This window comes from Pleurodeles waltl, chromosome 2_1 (assembly GCF_031143425.1).
Source record: "Pleurodeles waltl isolate 20211129_DDA chromosome 2_1, aPleWal1.hap1.20221129, whole genome shotgun sequence".
Lineage (NCBI taxonomy): Eukaryota > Metazoa > Chordata > Amphibia > Caudata > Salamandridae > Pleurodeles > Pleurodeles waltl.
In genome coordinates, this window is record NC_090438.1 from 275234787 (window position 1) to 275252130 (window position 17344).

Below are 17344 nucleotides of genomic sequence, written 5' to 3' on the forward strand. Positions count from 1 at the left end.
TGCCAGGATATACTCATAGGGGATAGCGCACTTTACAAATACACATAATATTGATTATCAATAGGGACACCTCTTTCGAAGTCCGTTTTGAGTGGGCTGGTAAAAGATGGGCAATCAGATTCCTAGAAGAGGCGTGCTACATACTGAATTTGTCTTTTCCCAAAACAGAGACATCTACTTTTAGACCCGCAGCGTCCAAGGAGGCCTAAATGGAAGGAAATACGAAGATGTGGCCACATGAAGACCCACAAGCAGCAAGAAATACTGGTGGGCTGTAGAGAGGCACTGGAACAAGTCAAAGTGCACGGTTAACAAATGAACTGACCCTGAGCTCAACTCTAGAAGACAAAGGCTGATGGTCATTAAATCTTTGAGGATAGTGGCAAGACCACAGAGTGACTTACAGTGACTGAGGACAACACCTCTGACTTCCATGAAAAACTGAAGGCATATGCCTAGGATTACTGACACTGACCAAGATCTTACCCACAATATCCTTAATGCTTAACCCTCTTCTCACCCTTTACCGACATGGGTGTGATCTAGAGGGTCCAGGCATGTTGTTGTATCCCTATACTGGGAACCATGTGTTTTTACAGTTAACTGTTACAAGGTTGCCTAAACGGATAGCAGTAAAGTTGGCATTTGTAAAGGGGGGTGTGGCGGATTGCCATTACCTAGTCACTGCCAACACACTGGATGAATGGGGACATTAGGAAAGAGTGAACAAAGCTCCTTATTAAGCTGTAATGGCCACATGCAAATTAAAATCACTACATATAATCCAGAGGGCTCAACAATCCACTTAAACACTCTGTTTTGCATTAACTCAACACACTCCAAGTAGACATTGGGCTTGTTTAAAACACCTATCTCCTACAGCAGGACCACACAAAATTCAGGAATTTACTTGCACAATATGTCTTTCTGGGAGGGAAGAAGGCAACGGGGTAGGGATACTAATGCAAAACAGAGGCCCACTGATGATAGAAGAAACCCTAAAGAATACAGTAGGCTGATGGGTGGCATTAAAAAGGAACTTTTAGAGAGGAACTTCTAACATTAGGCTCTAGTTATAGACAACCATGGGCAAGAACACCTCCTTGCAGACTATGTAGCCTCACAGCTTGGTCCCCAGCATTAATGATATTTGTGGAGACCGCTGTTTGCTAGTAGACAGTATGTCAGATGTGGACCAATCTAGGCAAGGACAAAGAGGGGATTCATGAACAAGACTGAGAGACTCCCCTTAGTGGGCAAAGCCTGGCTGGAAGTGTTGGGACTTGCTGATGCCCATAGAGCCAGACACCCTCTAGTGAGACTATTCCCACTATTTGGGGCCTATAAAACATATGCCAGACTAGACTACATGTTCCTAGATAAATGCTTGCTTCTGGAGCTGGCAGAGGCCACACAAAGCCCCATCACACTCTCAGATCATGGCCCCGTCATGTGCCCTGACCCCCTCTCGTTATAGACCTCCCTTGCCCAGAAAATGGACAAGCATGGCATCTCCATGACTTTCTCATATTATATACAATAACAGGTAATAATGTCAAAGTATTTTTTTAATTAAATAAAAAAAAATCATATCAAGAATAGCAATAAGGAATATATAGTCCAAAGTAAAACGTAAGACACGTCTGCCATGGATCTGTGGGATGCATTAAAAGCAGTACTCAGGGGGAATTTTATTCCAGAAGCAGACCAGCTAAAACAAATACACAAGGCATTTCTCACACAGCTCATGGCAGACCTCAAAGATCTCGAGCAGTCAATATAGCATCATAAACCAATGAACTTAGCCATATGGTAATATACAATAGCTTAACTATACACATCACAAATCACTGCAAGCACTTCCATCAACATCACTCCTTTTTGGAGATTGTTAGACCTGGCAGGTCTTGTTTCCCCTGTCTTTTTGGCTTTTGAATTCCTGTTTTTTTTTAAATAATTTGTTTTATTTAAACCAGTAGTCTTCATACAGCCATTAATGAAGGATTATGCTCTGACCTCCCGTTTTTGATCCTGTGCTGAGTTTCTTTTTTGCTGGCTTTAGGACTCTGGGCACTTTACCAAGCTGACTAGTGCTAAAGTGCAAGTGCTCTCTGTCTAAATGGTATTGGTGATTGGTTTATCCATGATTGGCTAGTAAGTCCTTAGTATAGTGCACCATGTGTGCCCAGGGTCTGTAAATCAAATGCTTCTTGTGGGCCTGCAGCACTGACTGTGCCACCCACAAGAGTAGCCCTGTAAAAATATCTAACTCCAGTGTCTGAGTTTGGTTTTTGAACTGTGAGTTTGAAAATGTCTCTTTTAGAAAGTGGGCATTTTCTTGCTTAACCATTCTGTGCCTCTGCCTGGCTGTGGAATACACATCTGGGTCAGAACAACAGTTGGGGTGTTTGTGAATTCACTCTAGACAGTCACAGAAAGGGAGCCGAGGTGTGCCCTGCATATCCTGATGGGTTTTCCTGAGCTAGAGCAGTGCGAGGAGCTGACACTTCCATCTGAATAGGGCTGCACCTGTCCTTACACAAATCAGTCTCCAATCCCCTGGAGTGTCTGGGGTCAGGGTAGGGAAAGGCAGGGTCCTGTGCACTACAAAGAATTCTCTTTGAAGTTTGCCTACTTCACCGACAGAACTGGACCCTCTGACCCAACAAAGTTAAAACACTTCTGGACTGAGGACATTCAGCCAGGAAGACGAGCTGGATGCTGTAGGGTGGACTGCCACTCTGCCTGTTGCTTTGTTGTGCTGGCCTGCTGCTTCTGTCCCGTTTCCCCGCAACTCCATCAACACAGTGTGTCTGGATTTTCCATGCATCGTTCCTGGGTCTTCAATTTCTCTTTGACCCCCATACCACAGTAAGGAACCGAGGCTGCGTGTCCGGAAACCAATGCATCGCCTTTCCTGCGAGGAAACAGTCAACGGCATCACCACCCCTGCGCAGAAAGGAATCAACGCATCCCATTGCTTTACAGCGCCTCACCACCCATGCGGCCAGCATCGTCTTTGTTTTTTTAAACATTGCAGGTACTTCGTGCTAAAAACATACAATCATTGATTCCTATGGATTGAGACTAATTTCCACTTTTAATTTTTAAAAGTGGTACTTTTATTTGTGTATGTTGGGGGGGGAGAGGGAGGGAGAGAGAGAGAGAGAAAGAGAGACAACACAAATACTTTACATATTGCCTCTGAGATGAGCCTGACAGCTTGTGCCAAGCTACCAAAGGGGTGAGAGCAGAGGTTCTCTTAGCTGTGTGGCTCCCTTATCCTGGCTAGAGTGTGGGTCCCTACCTGGACAGGGTGAAAAACACTGCCAACTTGACACAATTTCTAACAGAGATGAAAAAAACAAATACACAGTCAGACACAATAGGCATCCAGAGCCACACTACTAGACATCATCAAAAGCCCTTCATGAGATGGAAACCCTGCAATGTGCTTTGGAGTAGTGAAAGCTAGCGCAAGCAGAGTAAATGTTAAGCATGTAAGTAACCCTTTTTGACAGTAAACTTGCAAAAAAGTTTTTAAAAGGCAGCACTACTCACAGAAGAATCAATTTGATTATATCTTGCAATATCTCTATGAAGTGTTCGCAACATTATCATAGCAACCATGCCAGACAGGAAGAGGACAATTACAAGAGAGTTTGTGATACTGCAAAAAAAACAAAAAAAAAACAATTTAATTACATCAGTCATTAAACTACTACATATGTATACAGTCCTATATACAGCCGACACAAATTATTTCTGATTAGAAACAACAAATATAAACTAGATTTTCATTAAATTTTAGTTCGATTTTCCTCCACCAGATGCTGTTTTTTTTTTTACCCCTCAATGGGTGCTTATCTAGAGCTTTTCAAGTCCTTGACTTTGATAACATGATACCCAAATCGGCATAGGTTTCTCTGTATCTTTCTTCTCCCCTGAAGAGAACCATGCCCCTTTGGCAAATGTATTAAAAGAATGGCAGAATTACCACAGGACAATAATGAAGGTTAAACCCAAGTAAACACCTTCACCTCTGCACATATCCAATACTATGCTACCTTCCCACTCGGGCACTACTGGTCAGTGCACTTGATGCATCAGCAAAGAACTGCATGTGCACCAGTCAGTGGCTCTGATCTGTAACGAGCGACTAAAAATTTTTTTAATGCTGTAATCTTCTAGCAATTGACAAACCAAAAAAACAGGACAGCGGGTATCAAACTTCTTATACTGTCAGGGAACTATCGATCTGCCACATTTTGTTGATTGTACACCAAAATGAAGTCACACTGCTTGTTTCCATACACGAGGTATCATTATAAGAGCTGTACCGAAAGACATGCAAACTCGTTTATCAGGAAAAGTGCTGATTACAAAACAAAAATTGTTACAATAAGTACTCAATTTTCTTAGATTAACCCCATTTAGCCTTCAGGTAAACCAGTTCTTTTTATTCTCCAGGGGAAGCTTCTCGTACCCAGGATCAATGATGGACTAAGTTTCAATGTGGTAAGAATGAGGTTTATTGGTTTTGGACTCTCAGACAAACCCCTGGTCTTCTCTAGCTAATGTATGTACGCTGCGTATCAGTTTTGCAGCTCTCATGGGTGCTCTTATGGTAATCTTGACAACTTTGAATTAAAGTTTCTTTGAGGCTACTTACACAACTATGTGCAACTGAGGTTGCCTGCAGGGCCTGACCAATATGCAATTTATTGCTGAGAATACAGATCACAAAGAAGAGCCATATGCATTTCAAGAACCATGGTCAGCCTACAAAGCTCGATCAGCCACAGTCGCCTCACATACAAATGTTATAGGTCACTATGGCCTTTTTTATAATCAACGATGAAGGATTTTTGCAGCAGATTATTTCTCCACCACTGGACCAACTAATTCCATCACAAACACTGCAGGCAGATTTGAAACCAGGGCCCATATCACATCTAAAACCACAAGATATGCCACAGCCTAAATCTGTAGCTCAATATGATCCAGTCACTTAACCTCAGGAGCATGGCAGGGACACTAGGCAAGACATGCACGGAAATGATCAAGATGTTGGGGAACACCAGACTGACCAGGATTCTAACACTTCACAGCAAGATACCCAAGATTCGGAATGTGTTGACTGACCCAGTGAATCAGCCAAGTCTGAAACAAATACCAAGAAGCTCTCCACCTGATGTGTACATTTTCCACACCAGGCTAGTCCACAACCCGTTGGATGACAGCCAGTTCCTGTCCTTAAACCGCTGCAATCATCTAACTCCAGCGGTGTACGCCTTTTACAGTGCACATAATAATTTGGCCAAATGGCCTGTAGCATGGCCCACTCACCGGAGGCATTCTAGTCTGCCTTCTGTGAGTCATTGAGCCCAAATCAGCATTGGGTTTTCAGCCATGGCTGCACAATGCTGAAGGCCGTGTACAGCTGGGTTAGACCACAGCACATGGCCAAACGTCAGGCATAGAGGAAGCTGGCAAAGCACAGGAATCCTGAGGTCTACAATTCTCAAGGCGGGTCTAGTATTTGCTAATCCATCAGGATTCATGAATCCTATGATTAACATTTTTTTTTTAATGTTCAGTTTAATGCCAGGGGTCCCTTTGGGCTCCCATCTACATGGGCCTGGGGTTCAGGATCAGGACAGGGTCACCCTGCAACCTTATACTCTTTTTGTTTTTATTTTCTCAAAAATGGTGCCCAGTGCACTGCATTAAGTAATGGCAGAAATGTTTCTGTCATAATAAACTGGGATTGTGACTGTGGCAAGATTTTGCAAATCTGCAATCAATAATGAAAGGTTTCCTAATCCAATAGAGTGACTAATTTTTTATCTGGATCCCAGGTAGCTCTGAAATTGTACTGTTTCATGTCCAGAGTGGAAAGCTTTTTAAGTAGCCAATTTCTCACTACTACTCAACGGCTTTAAACCAATACAAGCTAAGGCACCTCCTTGAGTAAAATTCTACTTTCATGCCAAGTTTGGTGTAATTCAGTTTAATCGTTTCTTCTATATCAAGAAGCAAAGAATTGTAAGGGAGTTAAAGCAGAATATGTCACTTTTTATACCCCCACCCTCTAGCCTTTCGGAGGGCCCCAGCTTTGAGGATTTGGACAACACTTGGCAAAAAGAATCCAAAGAGGGTGAACTTTTATTTGCAAAATTTCCTGCAGATTTGCAGACCAGCACCAAAGTTATTAGCATAACAAAAAATGCCTTTCAATAAAACGTCTAAGATAACCATAACTACACAGGTACAATGTCCCCTGTCTAATGTGTACGTTTCAACATGAACACACAAAGCATATTAGGCACAAATGCACAATCAAAGAAGAGACTTTTATAATGTATTCCTGCATTTACAGAAGAGTGACAACCTACAGAGTTTTATTTCTCAGAAATGCATGTGTGTTTTGGGCCACTAAGCTGAACATACCCATTTGGTATGAGGTATTAATGAGCAAATTACTAACCTTAAGTAATTCTCCTTCTGTTATAGACTATCTAGCTGCAGATTCCTCACCTATAGAATATTCCGGAGGTGTCAGACTGGATTAGGAACAATTTTCAAAGTACCACTGCGTGCCAGAACAGGGCATCATGAAGCTGTTCTGCTCCAGAAGTAAAGTGCGGGCCTATATAGACACCATTCCCACGCACCAACTTCAGTTGCTCTTTAGACTGCCTGCATCCCCAGATGCGGAACTCCAAAAGCAAACTGATAGACCAGTGTGCAGATTCATAGACTTGGGATCTTAATAATAGGTAGAGTCCAGTCACAGAACGGTGAGGAGGGGAGGGTCGGTAAGGGATCTACCGCAAGACAGTCTCTACCAGAAAGAGGATTACCAACTGGAAGTAATGTGTTCTTCTGATAAAGACTTCAAGCTGCAAATTTCTTACCTTTGGAATAGATACAAAAACAGTACCTATTTGGAGGTGGGTCTGTGAATGGACTAAAACCAGAAAGACATGCAGGCCATGGTGCCAATGTGCCCTGCTTGACAGACTTGACTGAACAGTGGACGTGTGGAGGGACACAGACGTAGCTGCCTTGTATATGTTTAGGACAGGGTCTCTGCATGCTAACGTACTGGTAGAAAGCCTTGTCCCTGGTTGAACAGGTGTGCAGCCTTTCTGGAGGCTGCTGCCTTTTCAGTGCATAGCTGATCTTAAGGCAGAACACAGTGACGTGGTATGATTCTGCAAAGCTTGCCTTCTTTTTGCTCCAGCAAAACCCAGAAGGAGGACAAGTAGACTGGCCCAGAGGGATGAAGCACTCTATGCATCAGAAGGGAAGTCTTGAATAAAATCCACTTGTTCACAGGAAACCAATGTAAATTCCAAAAATGGGGGGGAGGGGGGGATGGGAAATATGCTCCCTTCTTGGTAGACTAAGAGCAATCCTTCTGGCAGCATTCTGTACAGTCTGTAGTTTCCTCACCAAATACTGTGGCAGGCCTGCGTATATAAGCATTGGCATAGTCCAGTCTGAACACAACTAAGGCCAAGCCCACTGTAATCCCTACTGGACCTGAACGAAAGTGAAGGAATTTCTTTACTATATGCTAGACGCCAAAGCACATACCCACCACTGAGTTGATTTAATTATGTAAGGACAAATGTTTGTTAAATTTGACCCCCACGTTTTTTCTTTTTTTCAGTTTTTACTTGGGTGGGGAAGCTCCTTCTAGCCAGTGAACTTTTAAATTAAGGTCAAAATTGTATCCCACACTGAGAACCTCAGTGTTTTCAGCACTGCACATCAGTTGGTTAGCTCAAGTTGCACATGCAGCGAAAGACAGCAGAACAACAGAGGTTAATAGTATTTGTTCTATTGGCTTCCCCTTGCCACAGGAAAAGACAATGCCCAGTCCAGAACAAACTAGGATGTCTTGGGTCAGGTGGGTTCTGATCTTCTTGAAAACCTGGGGCAGGAGTGGTATTGGCATAAAGGTATACAGGATTACTGAGTTTCACTGGAGGTAGAACGTATCTCCCAGTGACCGACACCTTAGAAACTACATTGTGCAGAAGTGGTAACATTGCGCATTCTCTGTGGTGGTCAACAGATCAATTCAAGGTTCTCCCCATTTGCAAAAGAGACCTTGCACCACCTCTGGGTGTAACTGTCTGAGTTTGTCTGAGGGACAAGGCTTCCTAGCACAGGGTCCGTGACCCCATCGACCCTATTCGTTGCAGAACCGTATAGTAGTGGTGTGATTCGTGAGCACCTGTCCCAGCCTCCTCGGGGCTTGAAAAATGTACTCGACCACTCACGAGGGTGAGTTCTATTTTATGAGGTCGAGCTATTTTTAAATCCTACTCCACCCTTCTGGCGAGTGGACAAAGAACATGTGTTCTGTTCAGTCAGAAACTGAATAAGAAATTAAGATGCCTTTAAATCTTACTCTTGTCACATTTGCTCTGTTCAGAGACAGGTGTCAAAAGTCAGTTTGTCTTCTTGCAGTGCAAATACTTTTCCTTGTGACTACAGAGTTCCAGGATTTTATAAAGGTGAACTGTCTGACCTGTGTAAAATGAAAGGCTTTTGGTATCAGTTTTTTCCAAACACACAATATATAACTAAGTCAACTATACAAGCATTTCAAAATATTTCAGTAGCTGTGAAAGACCATTTTGTATACTTCTGAGTGATGAAAATAATATTTTAATAGGATGGAAAAAGTGAGAACACTTTACTTGGTGATGTGCTAATGATAAATGTTTCCTGAAACCCAATTTCCACAGATTATTGTTAATACACAATATCGTTTCATCAGTAAAGCTGCATGTTAGTGGGAAGTTTTTTGGACATTTAATAACAGTGCGCTACCACATCATGCTTTAGTAATATATTTATTAAAAGTGAGTGTTTTAAAAAAACTGAGAAACACTCCTGCCCAGATGGCAAAGCTATTTGTAAACTAAGAGGCAAGTCATGCATTGATCATGTGTACCCTATATGTTATTTTACCTGGAGCAAACATTTAGTGTATTTAGTCAAACAAAAGGACTTTTTTTTTTTACAGCCGAAATACTGAACTCATATTTCAAGGTGCACTCATATATGAGAATGAAGAAAAAGGTGACTGTAAAATACAATATTTGTCTAGTATCACACAATTTGAGACCTGTTTTCGGGTCAAGTACATTACAGTTAGGTTAGATTGATTATTCAAGCTACTCGACCTGCAGGTCTACTAACACTTTTATGATATTTAGGCCTGCTCCCTATGAGGGATGGCAGAAAGGCTTTTATTGCCAAGTGGATGAGCCCCAGTTCTGGAAGTTTGATATGGCGCCAGTTTCCCATGGGCGCCAGTTCCCCATGCCTCTGACCTCCAGGAGATCACTACAGGCCAAAGGTCAGCTGTGGGTGGGAAAGGAAAAGGAGTCTGCTGCAGACCCAATCATGGTCCAGTAGCCACCACTGCAGAGCTTTCATAGTCTCCTCCAAAATCTGGACATGGTCAGAGAGGTCCCCTTGATGTGGGGCCCACTGGAACTTCAGATCCCAGTAGAGGGCTTGCACATACCACCTGGTGTGTTCGACCAGCAAAATGCAGGACGCCATCAGTCCCAGCAGCCCCAGAGTCAACCTCACTGAAATCCAGGACTGACGCTGAAAGATAAGGTTTGTACCCTGAAAGCCCTGAACCCTTTCCTGGGGAAGGCAAGAAACTGAACCATGTCCAGAATAGTTCAGATGAAGGGAGCTTCTGGGAAGTGGGGTGCGACTGACATGTTTATAGGGAACTCCAAAAATGACTGGAGGTTCATCGTAGTCTGGAGGTACTTGACGACTGCGTAGGGTGAGTCTGCCTTCACCAGCCAGCCATCGAAGCAGGGGAAGACTGGAACTCTTGAACTTCTAAGGTGGGCTGCCACCACCAATGTCACTTCCCTTAACACCAGAGGGGCACTGGTGAGACTAAAGGGGACCAAGGCAAACTGAAAATCCTCCTCTCCCACCATGAACCACAGGTAGCATCAATGGGTCGGCAGGACAGGGCTATGGAAATAGGAGTCTTACAGCTACAACTCCACCTTACGGTCTCCAGGGTTGAGGGCAGACAACACCTATGCCAGGTGGAGCATTTTGAATTTCTCATTCTGGAGGAAAGCGTTGAGAGGGTGCAGATCTCGAAAAGGCAGAGCACCTCTGTCCTTATTGGGCTCCAGAAAGTAACAATAAAATAACAACCATGCCCTACATCTGGCACTGGCACCCTCTATATATCCACTTTGGAGAGATGGCCCCCCCCACCAGTCATTGGGGCAGATGGTGGAAGGTCTGAGGAGAATGAAAGGAAGAGTAAGGGGTAGCCTTTGCGAACAATATGGAGAATCCACCCTTCCAATGTGATCGGTTGCCAACCCAGAGAGAATCAGTGGATTCCACCTCCCGGGTGGCTGTGACCTTTTAAGGGTACAATAGAGTGCTTTAGCAGGTGGGACTGCTGAAAGGAGGGGAGGGCAGGAGCTGTGGACTGAGAGGCAGGGTGACCTTGGTTGTGGGGGCATCCCGCTAAACTGGGTTCTCTGCTGGGGTGGGACAGGCTGAAGGTAAGGAGTGCCTCATCCAGAGGAAAAAATTAAAGAGCAGACCTTGTCCCTAAACAAGCGAGTCCCATCGAACGGCATGTCCATCAGGGAGGACTGGCATTAGTCTGAACATCCAACTGATCGCAGCCACGCATGGCAAATCTGGTGCCTATGGCCTGCCCAACTGAGGCAGTGGTGTCTAAGCCCAGCAATTTGTGAACTTGGCTGCATCACAACTACCCTAAGTTGCCTGTAAAAGAACAGGACGAAGGTCTTCCGGAAAACGGAAAAGGACTTGTGTCAGAGAGTCCCAAAAGACACAAGTATAGCGGCCCAACAAACAGAATGCATTGATTGATCGCAGGTCCAAACTGACTGAAGAAAATAAGAGTTTCCTGAAAGTCTCCAATCTCTTGGATTTTCTGACACATGGAGTGGTGTGAAAATTGTTAGGGTTGGTCCGGCTTGGACCGTAAGACTCTCTGGAGAGAGTTGGTATGACAAACGCCGAGTCACCTGGAGCAAGACAATAGCATCTGTCAATTTGCAGGTTAACTGGCGGGTCAGAAAAAGGGTTAGCCCTGGCCCCCAGAAAGGTATCCATCAATGATTCATTGTAGGAAGGGAAAGGCTCAGAAGCAGTCTGGAGAGGCTGCAGGACTTTGGTCAAGCCATTAGTTTTTACCTCCATGGTGGAGGTCAAGGGCTTCAGCCACCATACGCATAACCATGACGTAGGAGGCAGATTTTTCCATGGCCAGGCCAGGAGGAGAGAAAAGGGCTATCTTTCGGAAAGTATTTAGCCCACTACCTTTTTTTCAAGAGCTCATATCAATTGTTATCAGAATAGGGTTAAGAAAATTCATCACCGTTGTCATAATCATTATCAGAGTCCATCTCCAAAAGGGAGTGTATAGACTGTTGCCTGCCTTGTGGTAAACTGAGTGCTGAAAACTCGATCTGATTCGGTTGGGATGTCAGTCAAAGTTGGCATCTGAGAGAACAATCTGGGCCACCTTTTCGGATGGCAAAGTCAGTGTTGATGTACTGGGCTTGGCTTAGTCATGGGTGCCAAGTGGCTCACAGGGGAAAGCTGCGCACACTGTAAACCTGCTAGCGAAAAAATGCAGATGGAAGGCCTCTTGGCTCAGTGAGCCTTGAGGTACACCAGAGGGAGCTGGTGAAGATCTCAATAGCATAGATGCTTAGAACTCTTGGATCTTGCATAGAGTGGCTGAAGACCGCAGAAACTTGAGCTGTGCCAGAGCAAGCTGCAGAATAAGCTCCAAAGTCTGCCAAGTTCGGGCACAGGATTGCCGGCGCTGCCCATGCACTTCGTCCCTAGAGTGGGAATGTAGTGAACGAGTGGAATTCAGCTTCAACTTCATATGTTTTTGTGCTTGCCAGAGGAAATAAGTTGGGACAAACACCAGACTCTAGAGCAGCCCATCGACTTGGGAATGGGATTGAGCCTTAGACTGAGTGTTACTTGGAACGGTCCCAGAGCTGCATCTTTTTGTGCTGGACAACAAAGTTTCACCTAGAGTTCCCTGATGGCCTTGGGGTTTATCAGTGTGCAATTTCCTTAGGTTTTGGAGTTGTGGTCCAGTCCCAGACACCACAGGTAAACCTGGTGGGGATCTGTCAGACATCTGTTAACAAAAGTCCTCACATGGTTTAAAACCTGTCATATTGGGGAGTGACATTGTAGGAAGGCACCCTTTTTGCCATGGTCAGCCCCACTCTTTGCCCGGTATCTGATGTAATTGTGACTGAAGGTGCACTGGGTTCCTGGTAGCCAGGTCCCCAGTGCCAAATCTCTTTTCTCTAAAACTATACAGTTGTTTCCCTATATGGCAAAACCTTTACTACCCTTTGTAAGTCCCTAGTAAATGATACTCCTGGTGCCTGGGGCACTAAAGAGGGTCCCTAAGGGCTGCAGCAGAAATTGTGCCACCTTAAGGGACCCTTGACCATGCACATGACAGGCTGCATGTTTTGGTACAGATAAATGGTGAAAACACGACATGGCACACAGCCTGTGTGTCATCTCCCCTTACACTGCATATAACCTATGTAAGTCACCCCTCTAGCAGGCCTTACAGCCATAAGACAGGATCCATTATATTATCTGTGACGGCATATCTGTACAAGCAGATAAGCTCCTGCTAAGTCTTTGTCGATTCTCAGACATAGTAAGTGAACAGGGAAGCCATTTCAAATATGTGCTGGACACTGGTCACAAAAAGTTCCCCAGCTACATGATGGCTTCAATGAAGATATGAGATGCTTGATACCAAACATCCCTATTTGTAAGCCACACTGATGCCAGTGTTGTACTCACCAATACCTGCACCCAGATGGCACCTTAGAGGTGCCCCCTGAAAACCTACGAACTATTAGTATGTTAACCGACTGATCCTGACCAGTTCAGCCACCCTAGCCATGTTTCTGATCCCCCTCCCCAATTTGAGAGCCAGCGCTCTTGGAGGCCAGAGACAAAAAGCGGGGGTGTTAGCACCTCCACCAGGCAGGATGTGCATTACAGGGTGGGAAGCTTCAAAGGTCTAGCCATCTTTGTAATGTGACCCATATCTCTCCAAACGGCAGAATGACCAACCCCCCATCCCGACCCCATTTGTCAGAAGAATAAGCAGGAAACTTAGACAAATTAGGAGGTGTGTCTACTTCATGCCAGTTCCACCCCTAAGGGCGACGAGCTGAAGTATACTACTTTTTAAATTCCTCCATCTTGGTTTGGGAGGAATTAGGCGATTAGGGCCAGGGTTATGCCCACTTCCCAACGGCAGTGGTCACAGAAGGGGTGTAGTCACCCTAAAGGTGGGCAACCCATTGGCTGACAACTGGCACTCCCTGTAACGCCCCTAAATGAAGTATTTAGGTGCCACACCAGAAACCCAGACCTCAGATCCTGATGACTTAAGAAGAAAAAGACAAAAAAAGAGACGCACCAGCAGATAAGGAGAAGAAGCAGCTGACCTGGTACCAACCCGCCGGTCTTTCTGCATTCCTCGACAGACTCTGCACCAGAAGACGGCTCGTCCTGCAGCTGAACCTACAGAAACCCAGGAAGACTGCTTGCCTTCAGCAGACTCAAGACTCCCCTAAGTATCAGACCTGCTCCCCAACCAACTACAAAGAAAGGATCCTGCAGCCCCTGGAACCGTGAAGAGCCGACACCTGAAGTCACCATTGCTCCCACTGTCCACGACCCGAGGTGAAGCGGACCACCAGTGCAAACAAGGTGGCCCAGATGTCCAGAGTCTCCTGGGCTTCCTGAAGTCACCTGTAGCCTGTGCATGCAGGCCCCCTCTCCTGCAGCTTCTGTGGTGAGAGAAACCAGATGCCTCAAGCAACTATCCTGGCCCGAGTTGAAGTGGACCTGACATAAACTACGTCCCCCAGCTCTCATAAGCTTCAGTCCAATGTGGTTTCACCGCTTCTAGACTCCACAACAAAGCCTGCACTCTCAGACAACAGGACTCCCCTCCCCCACCCATCCGCAAGTGCTCCTGGACAAGGAAACCTGACCCCAAAGGATACCCCTACAGCTGTCCCTCCTGGGCCCTGGTGAAGAGGACCAAAGGTGCACCTACATCCTGAGCACAGATTGCTTGTCCTGGACTGCACCCGCTGTGCTTCTTTCCAGTCCACCATATAGAGAGCCAGATTTCTACAGATGACCTTTGCACACCATAGGAATTTGGTTGGTGAAAAATCAAAAAAGCAGTCTCAGAGAAGAGAAGCTCCAGATCTGTCAAATGAACCTGTGCTTAAGGTACAAATGTGAAAAGACAACAACAAAATCACACAATTTAGAGAAGAAAAAAAAAATTGAGACCAAAACTACAAAAATCCAATCAATAGATCCGTAGATTTTAAGGATTTAGATAAAAAACAGTGGTTAGAAGTAAAAAAGTACCATCTTTGGTTATCCGGTTGCACCAGACGGGGAGAAAGTCACAAGTTCAAGCCGATCACGAATGAGCGCAAACCAGATACGGGAACTAAGTTAAGCCCACTGAGCAAAGTATCTCAAATCCTGGTTACACAGCTTTGCGAGATCTCGCTTTAAGGATGTGTTGTGCAACAGCAGTTCCGATAACCTGCAGCCGGCGATGCAAGGTCCTGCGTCAAGGATGCATCGTGCGGCAGTGGTCCTCATGAAGCCATCGACAACTCTTGTGATGCAAGTTCCTGCATCATCGAGGGTACAGTCAGCGAAGGCTAGTGTCGAGAAGTCCTGCGTAGGAGATGCATCGTACAGCACCGGTTCTGAGGCACTACGAGATCCAGCATCGGGTATGTGCAGCAGCGGTTCTGATGCAAAGCTGCAAGGAAGTGTGTTGCTCGTGTCAGTTCTGCCCACAAGAACACAGCTGGCCTGGAAGAGCACCTTCAGGCCCACTTCCAAGGACCCAGAACTAGGGTAGCACCACTAAGGCGGGGGGGAATAAGACTCACAGTAGACAGAGCCCTGGTGCTGGGTTCAAGGTGGTTGGAGCCTTTTCTGCCCCTGCGGCTCAGATCAGGAGGCCAGTCAACTAGCTCTTGGAGTCACTCTGGTGGTCCTGGGGTCAAGATGCATGTTAAGTCTTTTTCACTCAGGCAGCAGTTCTTCTTGCAACAGAGCAGCACAGAAGTCCTTCAGAGTCTTCCGCAGGTCCAGAAGTGTACTGAATAGTTAGGTTTGAAGGTCTTATACTTCTACTTGGTGCCACCTTTGAAGTATGAAAAGGCTTTGGATGTTTCCACCCCGGAGGTGTTTGGAGTTCACTGCCTCCCTGCCCTGACCCCCAGCTTGCCTCAAAGCTCAGAATGCTAGTGTGAAACCTTTTGTGAGTGTGTTGAGAAGGGGCCTTTATGATGTGCATGAGAAAGGGACTTTCTGGTGTGCATGTGTGGTAGTCAAGAGCTCCTGCCCTCTATATACGGCCCATCCCATCAACATCTATTCCTCTTTTTTTCTCAATGTCTGGGAGTAATACATAGAGACCAAATGCGATCTACACCTAGTCATGTGACCCAAGATATAGGCTGCAGGCACTAAATAGTCTGAAAAAGAAAATGCCAACTTTTTAAAACTGGCATTTTCACAATTAAACTTAAAATCAAACTTTACCATTAAGGATGGGTTTAAGTTAGTTGTTTAGACCCCAAACCTAACATTTCTACCTGCTCCCAATTGAATGTTATCAATTATTTAATGTAATGAGGTAGCGCAAGAGGCAGGCCCTGCAGTAGTGGAAAACATTTAAGAGTTGTTCACTAACAGGACATGTTTAAATGTACATGTTCAGCTTTGTAAATACACTTTACCCTGCCCTGTGGGCTGTTTAGAACCAAACCTAGAGGTGACTAATATCTACTAAAAAGAAAGGTTTAGGCAGAGAAAGGGTTTATTTTGCTTGGTAGAAATGGCAGTTCACAACTGCACCCACAGGCTGCAATGGCAGGCCCGAGACATGTTTAAAGGGCTACTTAGGTGGGTGGCACAATGAGTGCTGCAGGCCCACTAATATCATTTAATTTACAGGGCCTGGGTACATGTCGTACCACTTTACTATCAACTTAAAAGTAAATTAAATCTGCCATTTGGGTGTGAGCCAATATTACCATGTTTTAGGGAGTGAGCACACCCACATACTTTAGCACTAGCTAGCAGTGAAACTGCATAGCGTCCCAAAGCCAAAAAAGGCAAAAAAACAAGATCAGCAAAAATAGAGGAGTAAAGCAAAATGTCTGGGGGAAGACAACAAGGCTGACAGATTTAAAAATCAAATACTGCAGATGTGAAGGAGACTGTTCTTTAGTTCCCAGTACGTTATAATAACCAAACAGTAAGACCAATGAATAAAGATATTTGATAACTATCTATAACAACTGGGCTTGGACACATGAAAATAAATAACATTTGAGATAAGAAGTCACCTCCTGTTTGAATGAAAATTTTTTAATAAAATAGTCAAGAACTGTCATCTCGTACCTTTGGCAACCCGGGCCATTTCCCGAAAAAGCTCCATGTTTAGATGAAGAAAGTGAAGCCACTTTGAAAAACTGAACAGCTTTGCTGGTTGGTCATGCCCTGCACTTGAAATGAGCATGGTAGGACGTATTTGGAGTCCAGTTTGAGAGCTTCTTTCTTGGCCCTGGTCAGGTGAGCCCCTCTACTTTCTATGTTGCCTGCCTCCTGAATGTTACCCGTTAGATGGAGTGGTGTTTTGTTCCTATGAATAATAGCCCAGCCTACAGCGATAAAAGGGAGAATAGTTTCCTATGTGAAAAGATCTCTGGCTAGAATGATGCCTTCTATAAAAGCAGTATTGTTGTCTCCTTTACTGAAATCTGAGACTTGGCTGTATATGTACCGGTCTTGATTGTCTGAAGAGCACTGTCCACGTTTACCAAAAAGGTTTTCTCCATCAAAAGACATATCGATTACCCTTGACTGGACCACAGGTCTGAAATTAGAACTGAGAAACAAGATGTTCTCAATATGGCACCTGTTGCTACCTATCTGAGGGACATATTGAAGCAGTCAAGGGATGCATCTATAAATAAGCTGAATAATTTCCCCTCTAGCAGGATAGCCTTGGCTTGTTCCCTACAACCATCAGTTAGCTTATCAAAAAAATGAAGCCATGTCATTAAATGGAGTCTTCCATAGATGGCGAACAAGACAATGTTTGTAGTAGCATCTTACTAGATGGACTACGCTGGAGGAGGCAACTTTCATGTTCTTTTCAAATGTCCTTTTC

General features: G+C 44.8%; 1 protein-coding gene across 1 annotated transcript in view; it reads right to left on the reverse strand.

Moving 5' to 3' along the window:
- The window catches only part of LOC138263236 (transmembrane 9 superfamily member 2-like), a 696131-nt gene that overhangs the window by 357734 nt on the left and 321053 nt on the right, over positions 1-17344 (reverse strand). Inside the window, exon 9 of the mRNA XM_069212440.1 lies at positions 3562-3670. Coding sequence (XP_069068541.1) covers positions 3562-3670 — 109 coding nt within the window. The remainder of the gene's footprint in view (positions 1-3561; positions 3671-17344) is intronic.